At 48.8% G+C, this 18,956-nt stretch overlaps 1 protein-coding gene across 2 annotated transcripts in view; it reads right to left on the bottom strand.

Moving 5' to 3' along the window:
- Positions 1-18,956, bottom strand: part of SLC7A14 (solute carrier family 7 member 14) — a 29,237-nt gene that overhangs the window by 1,284 nt on the left and 8,997 nt on the right. For both annotated transcript variants that reach the window (XM_053986551.1, XM_053986552.1), the window contains exons 2-8: positions 14,546-14,938; positions 9,380-9,616; positions 8,399-8,616; positions 6,351-6,497; positions 5,260-5,468; positions 3,861-4,738; positions 2,321-2,666 (exon numbers count right to left, since the gene is read on the bottom strand). In XM_053986551.1, coding sequence (XP_053842526.1) covers positions 2,344-2,666; positions 3,861-4,738; positions 5,260-5,468; positions 6,351-6,497; positions 8,399-8,616; positions 9,380-9,616; positions 14,546-14,849 — 2,316 coding nt within the window. In that variant the 5' untranslated portion in view covers positions 14,850-14,938 and the 3' untranslated portion in view covers positions 2,321-2,343. The remainder of the gene's footprint in view (positions 1-2,320; positions 2,667-3,860; positions 4,739-5,259; positions 5,469-6,350; positions 6,498-8,398; positions 8,617-9,379; positions 9,617-14,545; positions 14,939-18,956) is intronic.

The raw sequence follows: 18,956 nt of genomic DNA on the forward strand, positions 1-18,956 counted from the left end.
TAGAGCGGACGTGACGACAGACACTGGTACGGGTAACTGATCCGTAGCAAGAGATTAAGGCTGCAAGAAGAACAGGCTTTGACTCAACAGGGTGCTTGGGCATGAGTTTGTGGCTCGGCAGATGCCCAAATACTGTGTGGAAGCAGGACGAAAACTACTACCTTGGATATGGTATAGTACAAGGGCTGGTAGGAAAGTAGCATCAACCTTTCTCCCTGGAAACAAACAGCCAGACCTGCGAGGTGCCATCTCTCCTGGGTACTTCTAAGGCATCAAGGACAAGAGCAGACAAGCGTGGGTGGTGACTGTCGCAAGAGGAGCTCAGTGCTGCCCCAGAGGTTTCCTGAGCTGGCCCGTGAGCGGTGCACATTGCAACAGCTTTTCAGTGGGACACACTCAGGGTTTCTCCTTGTAGAAATGTGGTAGAGGTGGGCAGCAGGAGTCAATGCCACAGCAAAGCTTACAGGTCCTTTAGCCAAATCCTCACCCTGAAGCTGCTGCAGAGGCCAAACTTCCCTTGGCTTGCCCGGAGCACTCCAGGTTAAGATCTGCAGAACTGGATGCTCTTCTCCACTGGGAAAATGACTGTAGTTTGCCACTGTTTTGGACAGGAGCTGGAGGGATACTTTTGCAGCCCCAGGCACCCTTTCGCAGGAGTGATGGGGATGGGCACAGGTCCAGGCACCCTTTGCACCTACTTGCCCACAGATGGTGCCAGGCAGGTGTTTTGGGAGCCTGAGCCTCATCCAGTGTACCAAAGCATTAATGATTCTCAATATCCACGAGGATATTTCCATATTGGAAATCCTACCCCTGTTGATGTTAAATTGTCCCCTGGGATGCCAGCAGCAGCCCATGGTACTTGGGGTTGGTCTGGGCTGCACTGGAGCCCCTGGGATGGATCCATCTGCAGCCTTCAGCAGCTGGGGGGAGGATGGGAGTTGCTGTCTGATGGGTTTTGGAACTGTTTATTCAAAAAATGTTCCTCCACCACAGTGTTTTACATGAAGCATGATGGGCTCCACACAGGACCTGCTGATAATCACTGACCAAACCCCATCACTGTTGACTGATGATTCTGTGGGGACACTGGCAGCAGGGAGTCTGATGGCACTTCCGGGGGCCATGGCCATGTTCAGGGGGTTTAACATCCACCTGCTGACCACCTCTGCCCGCGAGCCACCAGCTCTATTTGGTTTCAGACTCAAATACGGACACTTACGGAATGAGCAGCATTTCAGTGTTTTTCATACAGCACCCACCAAGCCAAGGTCAAAAACAGAGAATATTGTACAAGGTGCAGACGGCAGCAGGGAGTCAGATTTCAGCCGCCAAGTCCTCTCCGCTTGCTACCCATGGCCCAGCCCCGCCAAGACGTGGCTGATCCACGGCTGCTGCTATTTTGTGAGGGCATGGATTGGTGTCTGGAGCACTGAGGGCAGAGTGAGCACTGGAAGGTGCCCAGCACGGTGAGGGAATGACAGCACAGTCATTTCTGTAAAAGACACAAGTTGGTGGAAGCAGTGCCCAACCTCAGACTGGTGATGCTCAGAGGAATGTGTGGTCCTCATTGACCATTTGTACAAAGAGGCTTGAGCCAAGAGTGAGTCACAGCCCTCACCATGACCAGGAATGGGATCAGGCTCCCAGCCACAGATTTGGGGTGTTGGGCCGTGCTGGGACTTAAAGATTCGACTGAGACATGAACTAATTTTGAATAACAGTATTGGGGTTTGGGGAGTGGGGATGGACGTGGGGGAAGCACTGCTCTGTGCTGTGCACCAGAACAGGCCATGGAAACACTGTGTGATGGAACCAGCTATGCATCTCTGAGCTACTCCCAGGGAACAGTGTGTCCATCTCCATTTTGTACCTACCCACCTCTCCGTGCCCCTGGCTCAGCTATCATTTCTAGGTGGTTCAAAGGAAAAGAACACACATGCCAAGAAAGTGCCAAAAATTTTAGAGTGGCATCCCACCGCTGCGGCCATTGGGTGGACATTCCCCAGGGACAATTTGACTTGTCCCCTCATGCGGCTCCTTCCACCTCTCAACACCCTCCTGGTTTGGCACATCTCCCACTCCGCTGCCTGCACTGGTGCAGCTGGTGCTGGGAGATCAGCCGCTGCTGGGGGATCAGCCAGCATTCACCAGCGTGACACCCGACTGGTGGAGCTGGGATGGGCCACGGGTGGTTTTGGTTCGGGGTCAACGGCAATTGCACAGCGTGTCCCCAGTACTGGAGGTGAGCAGGGCGGTGGTGGAGGACCCGGGGAGGATGGGGCAGGACAGGGGAGCCACAGGGACCCTTCCTCATCACCTGGGCGGCGTGGCCCCGTCCCCCTACTCGGGCGAGTAGTCCAACTCGTCGTTGGCGATCAGAGCATCCGACGGCGGTTTGTGCCGGCCTTTGCTTTTCGACCTGCTACTTGTCCGATGGCTTTCCTTGGCGCCTGCCATGTGCTGGTACGAGAAGCTCTTGTCCTCAGAAGGACCCCAGGCCGGGTAGCTCTCACCCTCAGGGGCGAAGGAGAAGCCGTCGTCCACGGAGAAGGGGTCGACGTCCACGTCGTAGCGCTGGTAGGTGCTCTGGTGCAGGGCCTCCTCCCGGGCGCTGATCTCCAGCGTGCTGTTCCACATCCCATAGCCAAAGTAGATGAGCAGGCCTGGGGTGGGCAAAAGGGAGAGGGTTGGACCCCAGCTACTCACTAGCCCCGCTAGCCCTACCTGATTTCACCTTCATGCACAAATGCTTTCACTGGCAGCAAGTATATCCAGAGATCTGATTTCCGGTGGGTCATATTAACCTACCCCAGACATCTGCACAGAGAAATCCAGACTCCACATGCCATGGACTAGCCATGGGGGACTGACGTGAGATTAAATCAGGACCACATATCTCTGCCAGAAAAACCAATGGGATGTCCCATCCCCAACAGCCATGGATGGGCTGGTGGAGCTCATCACACCTAATGCAGTGGTTTAATTGACTCGTTGCCATTGCTGGCAGCTCAAGAGGTATTTGTGCCCACAGAGGAAAGTGCTTAATCACAGCAGATTAAGTTGATGCTTTGGAGTCATCTTTTCTTCCAGGTAGAAGGGATTTCTCTGGGTTTGCAGAGTATTGACTTCAAGAGCCAAAAAAGCACCAACTATATCTTCTCCAGCCCAAAAATGCAGATGTCAGCTCCTGCCCAATGGCTCAGCTTGGAGGAGCTATGAGATCTGCTTTTTTCTCATGGGTTTGTGGACTAAGTGGCTTGCAAAGTAAAGCACTATGGATATGCTGGACTCCTGGTTATGTGTCAGAAATACTAAATTTGGGAAAAAAGGATCCACAACAGAGTCTGTGAATCCCAAGATGTCCCTACCCAGAAGTTAAGAATTTGAGCTAAAAGGACATACAGTCTACAGATCTGACTTTCCCAGGGCTTCTAGGATTGGGTAGCTCTGGACTTTGGAAAAGCAGTGCTGAAATACTGGTGTGGGCTGCTGAAAAACTCAAGTGGGAGACAGAGCAAGAAATCAGGCTGATTTCTGTACAAAACCTGCCTGTGAGGCAATTTGCAGAACCCGCCTACTTCGCATCAAAAAAGCTGTCAAAATAATCACCTTTTCATGAAGTCATTCTCTTCCATGAAACTGATGTTTTCTGGAGGTGTAATTTTCCATTTAGCTGTGGTTCAGGGGCTGGATAAAATGGGATTTCTAAAAACTTCAGGATGGCAAGGGGCAGATGAGAAGGACTGGGTATTTCCCAGGCATCAGCCTATGCACTCTAATTAGGGAAGTTGTTATTATCAACACCCTTCCAAAAGAGTGTCAGTGAAAAAATGAAAATAAATGAACCTGGGACTCACCCACAAAACACCAGACGGCAAATCGGATCCATGTGACTGTGGAGAGCTTCAGCATGAGATAGATATTCACCAGCATGGCGAAGGCAGGGACAAAGGGCAGACACGGGGCCATGTAGGGCAGCTTCTTGGGGTTTTCTGGCTGCTGCAAGATCACAAACACCAGCACAGCGATGAGCAGGATCATCAGCACAACCAGGAGGACGGCCCACCAGCTCTGCTCAGAGATGTAGTCTGACCCAAAAATGATGAAGGAGCAGAAGATGAACATCAGGACAAAGAGCAGGAGCACACAGGTGGTGACCGTGTGGCCGGTGGCTGCTGTCGGGCGATCCATTTTACCCGGCAGGCCGAGGTGGATCCGCATCGTGTAGTACCGAGGGCCGATCAGCTTCTTCAGCTTGATGAGATAGATGTTCTCAGACTCATCTGCCTCTATCCCCGAGGTCATGTCGACGGTGCCGTAATTGGGGTGATTCACGTTGTAGGCGGATTTATCGGATTTCCCAATTAGCATCTCGTTATCTCCTAGCGACGGCAGATTTTTTGCCCCGCACGTGTTGGTCGGTGGGCCAGAGAACTCCTCTCCTTCGCTCCCAGGAGAGCAAGCTTCCTTCTCACAGTCGGCCAGGATGCCCTCCTTCTTCTTGGTGTGCTCCTCGGAGAGGAATTTGACGAAGCCGTCGATGTCGCTCTCGGGTTGGTACCGGAGGAGCAGGACGCAGACGGACACCAGCGTGTAGGCGAGCAGGGTGCCAATGGACATCATCTCAATCAGGTCCCTCAGGCTGACCAGCAAGGAGAGCAGAGCTGCCAGGAACCCGGACACGATACAAGCCACGACAGGGGTTTCCGTGTAAGAACTGACATGGGACAAAAACCTGGAGTGCAGAACAATCACAGAAAGTTAAAGTCACAGAGGTTCCCTGTTACAATAACCCTTCCCTGGTTGCAGGGGAGAGTTGCAGGGATCCCTTCATGTCTCGTTGCTTTTTGGAACTTTGATTCCAGGTGGGGACCGGCAACACTGCTGAAGCTGAATTTGGAGTTAGATCTGGGTGTGACCAGCTCTGCAAGGAGCACTTGGACACTTGCAAATAAGTACCCAGATTTTATCCATATAAACTGCTCTCCTTTGTAAGTAGCTCTTGAATTAAACACTCATCCCCACATAATCAGAATCTCTAGGTAACAGCACCAAATGAGAAACTGTAGGGTAGGCTGCCCCTGATATTTTCCCCTCAGGAAAATGCTCCATTCTGCACCCACTGTGTCTGTGCATGCCCCATTGCTCCCTGCAGTGACAATATTGTTGGGGTGTTGGTTCCCCCAAACCCCCCTGCACAATTTCCCCTCAGATCCCCAGAGGCCAAAAATAAATGCCAGCATGGGTATGACTGACCTGAAGAGCAGCCCATCACCAGCCATGGCATAAATGACTCTGGGCATTGGGAAGAGGGAGCCCAGCAAGCTGACAGTGAGGCCGGCCACGGACCCGATGGCAACGATGAATTTGGCTGCGTAGAAGCCGTGGACCACGAACATTTCCATCAGTGGGGACTCGGTGTCGATGGCATCGTAGGGCACCATCAGTGTGAGGATCATGCTCACCTGGGCAAGGCGAGAGGAGCAGGACAGGGGTGTCAGCATCAGCACTGGAGGCTGCTGGGGATTCTCGGGGTGGAGGGGATGTAAAATGCTGGAGTTAGGTCTGTTTGCACTTTGTTAATCCAGAAACCTGTGGGGTCTTAGTCTCTGCTACCCAAAGGCAAGAAGGGGATGCTTGAACCTTGCTTCAGGGGTGATGCTGGAGTCAAGTGGGACTGGTGAGGCTGGTGGGACTGGCAGGGTTAGTAACACTCACTTTGGCTGCATTCCTGTGTGGGAAATAATGCAGGGGCAGGCCTCAAATCCAGATTGCATTGCTTGGAGCAACACTCTTGCCCTATTTGAGTCAAAGAATTTGTTTTCATGAGAGGCCCACTCCCATGCAGGAGAAGTAGTAGGTGAGTTTCTTTGAAATTATCAGAACAGTGTTTTTTTTCTTCATAACTAATTTTTGCTCTTTTGCAAGGAAAATTTCTGAGCACAGGCATGCTTTTATTGGGGTGCTGAGCAGTGCAATCTCACACAGCCATCCCTGCCTATCCTTCCCCTCACTTGGATCCTTTCCCATATCTCCAGCAGAGGCAGTGCTGCTTTTCCCAGAAACACGGAGAAAGGATGCTGCAGTGCTGCTGCTCCTTCTTCTTTGCTTCTCTCCTGGGTGCAAAAATAGCTGTGGATGGGGATGAGAAAAAAAAACTGCCTGCCACCACGTCCCTGCAGCTGGCAGAGGGGTCTTGTCAGGTGAAAGGAGCCTGGGGACAAATGGAGAGGAGCCTTGGCAGGCACTGTGCAGGTGCCCAGAAGGACTCACATGGTACATATATATATATTTATATGCATACATACATATTTATGTACATTCACACCTGTGTAGGGACTACTTACAGACACATAAGCTGTCAGGCACGTGACGAGCGAGGCTGTGATGGCGTAGGGGATGGAGGTGTTGGGGTTCTTTGCCTCTTCTCCCGTGGTAGCAATGATGTCGAAGCCAATGAAGGCATAGAAACAGGTTGCAGCCCCCTTGAGTACCTGTGGGGAGGATCAAATATCTGGGTGCCAGGAGGGAGGCCGGCACCCAGCCAGGGAGAGGGAGCTGAGCAAAAATGGAGCAGTGCTGTTGTGCCCTGTCTGAGCTAAAGGATGAGTGGCCAGAGGTCAGGGGGTGTACATGTAGCTCTGGAGACTGACCCTGGGAGCACCCCAAACCCACCAATCTGATCTGAGGAAAAGATTTCAACCTGTGCCCTGAGCCATGGAGGCATCTGCAGCTCACCCCACAAACCTGCAGTGCCCGAATACGCTGGGAGATCCTGCCAGTGTCAGAGGAGACAATCAACCAGTTTAAGGTTTGCTTTAACAATCCTCCACACCAAATCCATTTTTATGAGTAGGGATCAGGAACATGTTTACATGTTCTGCCTTAGTAAGATGTCTCATGTGGCAGCAAGATCCGCTCGCAGAGGAAGCAGGAGAGAGCAGCAGCCGTCAGATGTGAGCCGCTTCCCAAACAACCTCTGTTTTGCTTGGAAGCTGCAGACAGGTTAGGAGCACACATTGGAGCACTTGGATGAGGAATTATTTGTACTGTTTGGTTATTTTTTTTTTTTTTAATGTGATTTTTAAAAATATACAATATTAGCGAGGACATTTATAGGAAAGGAACACTGGAGCAGGGTGAAGGCTGCCTGGCAGATCTGGAGCTGTGAAACCCTTGCAGCTTGCTGGGTACCACCTGTCCATCACACTTCTGTCATCTCAGCTGTCTAGTGGGTACTGCACACCGTAAAACTCACCTTTTTCAGGGACTGTCTGTAATTATCCTTTTTAAATATGCCCTACGCTGTTGGGGATCTCACACTTGAGCTTGGTGGTGGATTTACTTTTACAAACAACTTGTGAGACAATGAACCAACTGAAAAGGATGAGACCACCCTATTGAGTTTTTTGTGTTTTGGGTATGCATCTATCTTTTAAAACTACCTTTTTTTGTTTGTTTGTTTGTTTTGGCAAGAGATATTTGGTGCATTGGATTGGAGCAAAACGGATATTCTCTATTTTCTCGTTTTCACTCCTATTGTATGGTATAACAATCCAAGCACAACCCAGAGGTAAATATGGCCTCTGCTCTCAACCGAGCCTCAGAGCTCTTCTCCTCACTGTTGTTCTCTGGCAAAGAGGCATTGATTTACTGGAGGAAGGTGCAGGCAGTGTATGGCAGTTTGGGACCCTTTCAATAACCAAGTTTCATGGTTTACTTTACTTTCTTGCTTATTTTTCTGCACAAAACCCCAATGGAGTTGAGCAGTGTAAATCTGAGAAATTATCTTGGGTTTAGGCCAGCTGAGATATTTTCAGTCTCTGTTCATCCTTGGATAAAAACCAGTGCAAGCAAGCTAAAAAAGCCAAATATGTCCAAAATCTCAGTAAGCTTTGAGGGAACATCCATAAAATAAGTACTGGCAGGTGGCATTATGAAGTGCTCAAAACAAATGCTTGAGAACATTGTTGTTGAAAACTAGCCAACAAAAGTATCTCCCCACTCCACAGAGGCTGATCCAGCTCTCTGGAGCACCCTGTCTCAGATAGCCACAGCATTTTGCTCCATTGCCTGGCAGTTAGTGGCATTTCCTTGGGGATACTTTCATGTGGAGTTTGGCTCTGCAAAAGGACATTTTGGAAAAGTTCTGGGTTTATGCTAAGAGGAGTTAGGAGATAAAGCATTGCCGTAGTCTTTGGGTTTGGTGGAAACAGCAGGTCTGGATCTGTGCCTGCACTCCTGGGATTTGGAGGTCCCTGGCCAAAGCACAGGTGGATTTAGCGGGGCTGGGATCTGGAGGGTGCAGCAGAACTGGGGTGTGTAAACCATGAGCAAGGCTGAGTGTGTGGCAGCACTTAGGTGCTGTGTGTCCCTCCGTGCTCCCAGGACTTACCCCTGGCCATCCGAACGGCAGGAATTGCCCTTCAGCCCAGTTGTCACTTTTGATGTAGAACAGACCAGCAATCATGATGAAGACCCAAACTGCCAAGTTAATGACATTGAGCACGTTGTTGAGTCCCACCGAGTTCTTCACCCCCATGGCCACAATGATGGTGACAATGACAGCAATGACCAGAGCAAGAAGGTCAGGGTACGACTCCTCTCCTTTCCCTAGATGAGAGAAAAGACATGTGCTACTCTCCATCCACAGAATACCCAGGAACTCTGTGGGGGAGTTTTAAACACTTTTCAGACCTTGAAGTTTTGCAGGACTCTTTGGTCTCATTGCAAAAGTGGTCTCCAGAGGCCCATGTCTCCACTAGCTAAAGTTGTTTAATTAAGGTGATAAATCTTGATGTCTCAAGACACTGTTTGGACTTTTGGGAGAGCAGCAAACCAATGACTGTGTCCCAATTTGCATAACATGTATCTGCCAAGTACTCATTAAAAACCATTCAGCCATGAACTTTTCATGACATAGGTGCAGGACAGCTGGCTGGTTTGCTTACTGGTAGGATTCATGGACTGTTGCTGGAGCTGCTGCTCATACAGGACCACCACATACAGCCCCCAGTCCCTGGCAGTACAGCAGACACCAGCTTGTGTTCTCTAACAAAATTCTGTGTGTGCCTCAAGAGGACCAAGCAGAGTGTTTGCACTGGGTGAAGTGTTTCTGTGCTGCCCCTACCCTCTGACATTCGACTATTTCTGCGCACGTATTCTAAATGCCAGCTCATCCCAAAGGGGGTCAAAGTATCCCGTATCCCATCCCCTCCAACCCTGCCTGTGCGCCAGGCTGCTGAGGCAAAATACCAGAGCCAGACAGGCAGTAAATAATGAATGAAGCCTAATATCCATGTCTGACTCCTGACGAGCTCCCAATTACTTTTTCAGGCCCGAATTAATGGCGGTATCTCTGCGCAGCGGGACGCACCCAGGCCGTTGAGCGTGCCGACGCTGTTGATCATCCAGCGGCTGATGGTGTGGTTGGCCAGCGAGTCAAACATGCTGCTGAGGGCGCTGGCGCCCGCGGCCGTCCCGATCAGGTACTCCAGGATGAGGTTCCAGCCGATGAAGAACGCCACGAACTCCCCCACGGTCACGTAGCTGTAGGTGTAGGCAGAGCCCGTGGTCTTGGGGACCCGCACGCCGAACTCAGCGTAGCAAACGCCTGTTTGGAAAAAGAGGAACAGGTGTAAGGAAAAAGAGGTTGGGGAAGCAGAAAAAGTAAAACTGCCTTGGTGCCACCTTCCCAGAGGTGCTAGGAGGTGTCAGGACTGCAGTCAATGTCAGGAACACAGAGACATTGCACGGTGACCCTCCTTCCCCTGTTTCTTGGCTTAAAAAACAGAAGTATTTTCACTAAAATCAAGTTGTGATGGGTTTTTCTTTTTGAGAAGACACAGTTGAAACCAGCCAGACGTTTACGTGGGATCCTGGACCAGTGCTGCACAGTCTCATCCCAGAGGAAGATGCCACAGGAGGGCTCACAGAAGGCTATGCCTTTCTCTGTCCCAAACTTCCAATCTCCAAACACTCATCCTGCATTATTGCTCTGCAAATCCAGGCATGAGCACTGTCCTGATCATCCCTGCTTTTGTTCATACCCAGGCAAGAGGAGTTTGAAGACGCCTTACATAGAGAACTTAACTTATTTTAACACTTAAAAAATATTATATTTAAGTCTTCTAAAGAATATTTGCAAAACTAACTGTGCAGAAGAAGAAAAGAAAAGCAAAAAGAAGTATTTAACTGTAAGTGTTTGGGAGGAGGATTCATCAGACTTCAATACTTTTTGAACTCCTTGTGTGCTTACTATGTCAGGATAATTTTTAATAAAAACCTGACCCTGACACATTGATGTATTAAAACAACCGATGTTTTTTTTTTTTTTAATTAATGGATGTACTTAGTCTCAAATTCCCCAAATATTATTCAGGACAAGTGCTGGAAGGGTCCTGCATGTTTAACACTGATTAAGCCCCTGCCCCAAAGACCCCAGTAAAGTTCATATGGGTGAATTGGTTAAGGCTGTTACTACCATTGAGTAAACATGCAGTAATTACTGAGCTCTCTATCAACCAATATTCTCCATTTAGAAGATAATAATTGCTTCAAATTTGCAATCAGTTTAGTATAGAGAGGGGAATGAATAATTTATAAAACTGTTGTGAGGCGGCTGCTCTTCCTTAAGTGCTGCTTTTACACTGTACAAACACAGAGTTATTGAATCTCTTAAGCTGAATTTGGTGGTGCTTGTTTTCTTGCTTTTGGAGGATTTTTATATTCCATTCACTGCTTAACTTGAATGTGGGTTGCTTTGCAATGGGACTCTTCAAAACTTGATTTCTGTGAAGCAGCCCAACAGGAGCCACGAGAGGTTTCCATCATCCATCCAGCCCTACCGACAGTCATTATTCAAAGCTGCTGAAAAATGCATGTACTCGGCAAAGGTACAGCGTTCACAGATAACTACAGGCCTGAATGATTTATGAAACTGGTGCTCTGACAGACACAAGTATCTAGTTTCTCTCTTTGATGGCCTTAAAAATACATGTATATATATATACACTCTTGTAGGCAGCTCTCGTTTTAGCCAACAACAAGATAATGATTGAAGAGGATGGTTATTGATACACAATGATAATGCTAAAGCAAAGAAATTAATATGTATAAAATGTTGGAGTTTTTGATTGTTCTACTAGGATCCCAAAATAGAAGTGCTGTTTTTCACTAGGGGCGGTTGGGTACAGCAATAGGTTGAGAATATCAGCATTAGGTGTCTGCAGGTATTACACACAAACATATATATATACATAATATATACTAATATCTGCTGCATTTGCAGTATTGTTACTATTGTTGTTGTTATTATTATTATTATTTTTACAATCTAACTGCACAGTAAAACTGTGTTACTCAGTTACTCCTTGGCAGCTCAAGCTATTCAGCATCTTGTTCCCCTGTATCCAGAACCAGGAATGCAGCTCCCCCAGTGCTCCTGCACAGCCAGCCCAGCTCTGGGACTGCAGAGAGAGGTTGGGTACATCCTTCCTGTCACAACTGTTTAATTTGGAGACAGATTTATCTTCTTCCCCCCAGTCAACAGTGTTCGCAATTTTTGAAGCAAACAAGACAACACAGTGTTTTTTTGAAAGAAAAATCATTCTACAGAGGATCATTTCTTTTCCTTGAATATCACTCCAGTTGTGCAATTGGTGTGAGAGTCATTACACTTGTGTAATTATACAGCTACTGACATTGTTCAGCGGGACATAAACACAGCTGAGTGGTCTTGGTCCTCCCAAGATCCCATCCACAGAACGGCCACTGGGCAGCACAACTGGTGCCATGAGAACTGGTGCTTTTGGTGTGCTGGCATGGTGGTGGGTGCTGACCCTGCCACTGATACTTGGCACAAGGCTACACAGGAACCACGAGACATCCCACAGGGCACTGCCATGGTGGCAGTGATGATTCAGGTGAAAAATAACTTCTGAGAGGGGCCTTTCAGCTGCTCTGGAGGTAACTCCAAATAATTAATGCTACCACACAAGAAATCCAGAGGGACCATCTTTCATCAATGAAGAGCAGCCAACTTATTGAGGAAGCATATTATTTTCTTCAGGCCACTGAGACTGTCTGTTGCACTTCATGATCACCATGTGCTGATATATCAAAGGCAGCTCCATAAAGAAAGCTTCCACAGAGCAAGGTCTCCCAACTCTCCAGCTTCACCAGGCAGCTGCAGGTGCAGCCCCTCAGCCCAGCCCTCATCCTGCAGCCAGGCAGCACCTGAGGCATATGCTCAGCTCTGCCCTGTTCCATCGTGCATCCTGGCTGCTGCTGATCCTGTTCCTGTACCCCTGTCAGGTAAGAGTGTGGCACTGTGCTCCAAACAAGGTTATTGCTTTAAGAGAGAAGATCACTAAAGGGACAAGAAATGGCTGGTGGGAAAGGCTGTGGAGAGGGTGATGGGGTTGGGTGAGATGCAAACTGCTGATTTTTCCTAAGGAGGGGTTTTGGATAAACAGGGGTGAAAGCCTGAAGTGCACTGGAGGCTCTGTGGAGAGAAGCTGAGCAAGCATTCCTACTTGAGAGATGAATGAAAGGCCTTCTAGTGAGAGAATGAAAGAGATTGATTTAATTTATCAGTTTAATCAATTATAGTGTGTTTGTAAGTACCCTGATGTGTTGCTTAAAACTATGGAAGGCAACACATAGTAAGTAGAATTTGCTGAGTAGATGAAATTGGAAAAGTCCTTTTCTGAAACCAGGCTTAATTGTGCAAAGAGGCTTCCCTATGGCAGGGCTTCCCTATGGCTGTCTCCCTGGGAAGCCAGATAACCTTCTGGATGGTTTTGGTTTGTCTGGTTTTTGGTTTTTGGTTTTTTTTTAATCCAAAACCTTTCTGCGCTCATTTTTGCAAGCAGTGGGGTTTGACTTAGTGATCTGTGATGGACAAAGCAAAAGTTCCTTAAAATCTGTTTGTGCACACTTACCCAAACTCAGTGCCTGGCATACCAGGCGTGACCACAATGGGAGAGCTGAAATCACATCCCTAAGGAGTCTAACAGCCCATCCTGCTCCTGAATTCTTTCTTGGTTTTACTTGCCAAAAAAGTGTTGCTGTTACAAACAACAGCAGCGTTAACGATGAAGTGAGGAAGCAGCCAAGGAGACTATCAAAACACTGCATCCCTCACAAAACACTTTCCCAGGGCTACAAAAGCAAGGGGAGATGAAAGCGGAGCGGGAAGCGGTGCAGGCTCCTGTGGGCGAAGGCGGGAGGAGCTCCTGCTGCGGGCCAAGGCTCATGTCTGGGGTGAAAAAACCCCTTTTGGAGGACAGTGTGTTTTTGTTAGCAGAGACCCACCCAAACTCCATTTGCTCTTGGTTTGCATCACGGCCAACAAAACCTTTGCAGAGGAGAGAAAGCAGGCAGTGGGAAAGGAGAGACACTGATGCTATCTGCTGCCTTGGATAAAAAACAAGTGTTTTGGTTCATTTGTTGTGTTGGGCACCCAAATAAGCATTGGATCCCATTGCAAGCTCTTGGCTCTTTTTGTGGGCTTTGGAGAGAGCCTGAGGGTCGTTCCTGGGCTGTGCCAGGGTGTGTCTCTGGGCTGTAGAGGGGTTCAAACTCCTACTCACTTTGGTGGGATCTCCATGGAGCAGCACTGCAGACTCTAGGGAAAAGCCACGATGTGCTTCCACCTCTCATGACAAAAATCCAGAGTTTTGAAAAGCTGATCAGGGTCACATTGCTGTGTTGGCTCTCCCTGTCTTCTATCAAAGCCCTTTGCCATTTGCTCAGGTTTCCTTATCCAACCCACAGACAAAAGCTGGATACCAGACTGACACAGCATGAAAAGTCTTCTGAGCAGAGAGAGCAGGAACATCACATCATCGTGTTAGCACTGATCTGGAAAGGACAAATGCCAGCAGTACTGGCTTCATGGAGAAACTGCAGCTTGAGCCATATGCTCAGCTGGGTTCCTACAGAGGAGATAGAAGTCACTGTGTTTTCACTAAAATACATAATTTCTCTCTCCCTGAACATTTGTTTGTTGGTTTTTTTCCTTTTGTTTGGAAATTCAAAGACTGACCCTGCATGAATGGGAGCCAATGAAATCAACTCCAGAACTAATTGAGGAACTTTTTAACTGTTAGCCCTGTCAACAAAAGAAGCTGGCCCTGGTACTGCCCAAGCCACTGACATCCTTCCTGCTGGAACTGAGTTTCCCACAAGCTCTCGCTCCAGCACTGTGGCTTGGCCACGCTCTCAGCCTAGGACACACTCTGCAAAACTCTCAATAATCTCATAAATATTGCCCACAGGCTCCATCCTTGTAGAAGCCATTGGCAGCTCATCAGGATAATCACGCTTGGCTGCTGGCTCCCAGTACAAGATTTGGTCTGATATTTGGGCAACGAGGGACAGCGCGCCCCATGAGCTGTGTGAGACCCGTGGCAAATGGTTTTTAGTTGGTGGGGAGGGTGCTCCCTCCTTGTAGCTTGTGGGGCTGAGTAGGTGTCCCCCCATGAACGGAGAGGATGCAGGACATGGCACATGACCCAAAATCCCCCACAAAACTCACCTGACAGGATGGATGCCACGGCAGCGATGATGAAGGACACGATGACCCCGGGCCCCGCCATCTCCTTGGCCACCAGGCCGGACACCACGTACATGCCGGTGCCCACGCAGCTCCCGACACCCAGGGAGATGAGGTCAAGGGTGGTGAGGACCTTGGCCAGCCGGGCGCCCTGGGCAGCCGCGGCCCCGGTGCCCTCCAGCATGGACTCCACGGGCTTGGTGCGCAGGACGCGGGTGCGCAGGGCATGGCCCGCGGCCCCCCAGGGCACCCGCCGTGGGTCCAGCCGAGAGAGGAAGCCACTCATGGTGCCGGGCTGGGCGAAGCTGGGCCACGGACAGGGGCAGCAGCACCCGCTCAGGGCTGTGGCTGCGTCTCCATCCTGCGCTGGCAGCCCTGCAAGAGAGGGGAACAGAGTTTTTGACTGAAACAGCAAAGAAAGAAGGAAGAGTCAAAAGGGGCCCCTCAAGCCGGTTTTTGCTGGGCTCTGGTGCTGGCAGAGCTTTGCTTTGACCAATGCTGCTGCTGTGGAGAAATCTCCTTTCTCCACCCTCAGTTGTTTTGTACAACAGCGATGCACTGCCCTCCTTTGTGTGCGCATGGGTTTAGCCTCAGTCATTACTACAGCACTACAAACAGCAGGAACCTGATTTCTTCCAAAATTCTCTTTACGTGGTTTAATTGCTACCAAAAGTGGTGATGGCTACGTGTGACTGTGAGGTGCTGGTGGCCACCGAGGCACACTGGGCCCTGGTGGGGACAGAGTGTGACTCCAAGCCTGTAGTTAAGGCAGACTGGGAGAGAAACTCAGCTGGAGCAGTGTGGGCTCCACTGGAGAGTGAGTGACCAACAGCATGGCCAGCTGCAGCCATTTTTAACGCTTTTAAATTATCTTGCCTCAACCCATGTGCTTGAGGATTGTCTCAAAAATCATGGCCTTATCTTGGTTTTCTCTTTCTCTGTGCTTTTTTCATCTCCAGTCATGTTTTCAAGAACAATTCAGCAACTGCCACTCCCCCCTCCCTCCCTCCCTCCCTCCCTCCCTTTCTGCTGATCTTCAGCAAACTGTGTGGTTCTCCTAGTACCAGCAGCAGTTCCAGGTGACACGTGATGACTTCTGACTTTGAGCAAACCAAGAAGAATTGGCAAGCTTCAAGCTAATACAAGGGAACAGGAAAAATAGTTTATCAAATATGAATTTTTACCTGGCAGCTTCTTTCCTGTCAATACAGAAATATTCTTTTATTTTAATTGCCTTGAAGACAAAACACTTTTTTTTTTCCATCTTTACATCCAAAACAAATTACATTGTGTCCACAAGGCAGCCTCGTGTTGCTGAAGTTTATTAAATGAAACACAGCATTCATTTCATGTTTTGGTTGATCACTGTTCAAATTGTGCTTATTTTTTACCTCGAGCAACCACAGGCTGAAAGGCTGCATGTTCTAGCTAGGAATAATAATGAGAAATTGTTTTTGCTCCAGAGCAGATGTGGATCTTTGGGTTGAGAATAAAACCTGGGTTTGGCTTTTGGGTTGCTCAAGGAGTCAGCTGTTTGTGGGATGGGCTGGCTCATGGGTGAGGTTTTACTTTCTGGTTTAAAGGAAGGTTTGTGCTGGAAGAGAGCAGCTGAACCAGAGCTCAGCAGGTCTGCACCAGCCAGGATTAAGGAGACCTGTCCTCATGGAATAAACATGGAATTGTTTAGCTTTGAAAAAACCTACATCCTTGCAGTTGTAGAGATCAGTAAAGTCCCTCCTGAGCCCCCTTTTCTCCTCAGGGCAAGGTGCTCCTGTCCTGGCACCCCCACAGTGGCTCTGCTTTGCCAGGAATGTGTTTTAGCCATGTGAAAAACAACAACTCTAAGAAAAACCACACAAAATTCATCCTTTTATCCAAAGCATGACACCTCTGGAGTGTGGGCTGGATAAGAGGTCTTACTGTGCTTCCTACTTCCCATCCTTTATTTAATTATTTTCCTTGAACTTTGTGGCTTCTCTTAGTTGAGTTTGAAAGACTTGGATTGCTATACTAGGGTTTGCACTAAATTGACTTAAACTAGTCAAGAAGTTGGGCCTTCAGAAGAGGTAGGATGGTGTGAGATGAAGGCACCAAAGCTTCAGGCTGGTCCTTGGTGCCATCACCAGGCCATGCTCTGGCATGGGAAGATCTGTCCTGTGTTTTAAGGGGGATTGGGACCCCAGTTTTTCATCCTCATGTCTCTGGGTGTCTGATGAAGGCTTTGGGAAGGGTGGCATATGCTCCTTACTGGAGGAATTCACATCCACACTGGAAAAATTAGTGAATTCCTCTCAATGAAGAGAGATGACTGATTTGGACAGCCCAGTTCGCTCTCAAGCCACATCATGGTATAGAAATTATTTTCTCACCAGCATCGCAAAGAACCCTAAGAGAAGACAGGGCAGTCTTGTCCTGGAATAATCTTAACTGCTAAAATGATGAAAAAAGCCCTTAAATATTGTAAATGGCTTAAATTTAAAGCAGGAATTGGCTGGTGGATTAATGATGCACTCAGCTGTTCCAGCTGCCTGGGGCTGGGCTATGACCAGGTCCTCCTGCATGGCAGCCCAACAGAGCCCTGTAAATCATGGGATTTAGTCTTCTATAAGTCATCAAGGAAAAAGAAAAACCCTTTCAAAACCTCTGAAATGAAATAACTCTATAATTGCTGCTATGCTCAATTAAAGCAGTCATTCAAAACTATTCCAGATGTTCACGCAAGACCAGCATATTGCTGCTATGTAGCTTGGAAAACATCATTTCTCTCCATTTGAGACCACAAGAAAATATGTCATGGATGGCAACCACCTCCATGGGGCAGAGGCAGCTCACTTCTGCTCTGCTCCACTAACCCTGCCTGTCTAGAAGCCAAGAGTGGGAAGCAAAAGGAATTTTTACTTGTTTTGCTTTTTAATCTTCTCTCCTCACTATAAACCAGGGAAGATGAAGGGAGCTGTGGCTCAGAGGGGACAAGCTGCAGCTGCCTAGTTTTGGAGCTTTGGAGCTGCTCAGCTTTCCACAATCAGGCTGTTGGGGTTGGTTTTCCTCACTGGCTGGCACTCGCTGCTGCCACCACTTGTCAGCACCACTGTTTGTACCAAAACACTCCTCTTCATCAGGGTAAATTGGCTAAAACTGCAATCAAGCCAGAAGGAGAGACATAGGTGTTTATAGGCATGGATCTTCCTTAGTGTCTGGGTTGATGCTGGATTATTCCTCATATAAAACTCATTCTGCTGGGGAGATGCAGCACAGTGCCCCCCCCAGCATCTCCTATCCTCATCACCCCCCACAGCTCCAGTTTCTCTAGAAAATTGTCCCCAAACCACACCTGTGCCTTGGGATGGCTTTTGATTTTTTGTTAATGACTCCCCTCTGTCCAGAAGTCTGTAGGGGAATCCATGAGCAAAGATCTCTATTAAAATCTGCTGGGAATGCAACAATGAACAGAACATCAATGGTGGTAAATGGAACAAAGAGAGCTCCTTTTGTATTGATGGAAAGCCAGGCAGGGGCACTCATTAAGAGGAAAAGGTTGGGTTTTCCCTGGTTTTCCATGGCTCACAGAGTAATTACTGCAGAGGAAAGATTACTGATGCCTCCAGCAGCTGGATCAGCATGGATCTGGCCCTGGCATGCAGGACACCAATGCCCAGTTTGCTGCAGAGGTTTTTAGGGGGAAAGTCCCTTTCTCCTTGCCCAGGGGAGCTGTGCTTCTGAAATCTGGGATTGAAGCCTGTTCCCCCAAGGCAGTGCCTGCTGTGGACCCCAGGAATATTAATTCTGGTGTTTATGGTGCAGGAGCATCAGCCCTCAGACCCGCTCCATGCTCCAGTAGGGACTGTGTGCTAACATCACCCCCGGACAAACAGAGCCCCAAAGGCTCAAAGGGATGCTGGAGGTAGCTCGAGATGATGGAAAAGGCATCTCCTGGCAGCAAACTCCACTGCAATCCCAGAAAAAGAGCAAGAGAAATAGGAGCAAACATGCTAGGCTGAGCTCCCTGTTGCCCCTTCCCTTTTCCCTTTAATTGTGAGCTCGCTATTAGTGAGGCGGGTTTGTCTGGAGAGACACAGGGCTGAATTTCATCCCAATTTCATCCCAGCTCCTCTGGCAGGGAGAGGGCTGACGTCAGCCGGGCAGCAGCTCCGAGCGCAGGGATGCCTTCTGCCGGGGTTGCTCGTCCCCGAAATGTTTTCATTACGAGTACGATTTGGTTTGGAGCTTTATGTGCTTGTTTTTACAGTGTTGATCCCCAGCTGGGCTGCCACTGTAAAAGCTGGCTCTGTCTCCATCACCAGCCCTCCTTAAAGCGATTTAAAAGGCAGGCACAGAGCCGAGAGTGAGGGCTGGTCCCTGCCGGTCCCAGCGCTGCTCACGTGGGTCCAGCTCC

This window comes from Vidua macroura, chromosome 10 (assembly GCF_024509145.1).
Source record: "Vidua macroura isolate BioBank_ID:100142 chromosome 10, ASM2450914v1, whole genome shotgun sequence".
Taxonomy (NCBI): Eukaryota; Metazoa; Chordata; class Aves; order Passeriformes; family Viduidae; genus Vidua; species Vidua macroura.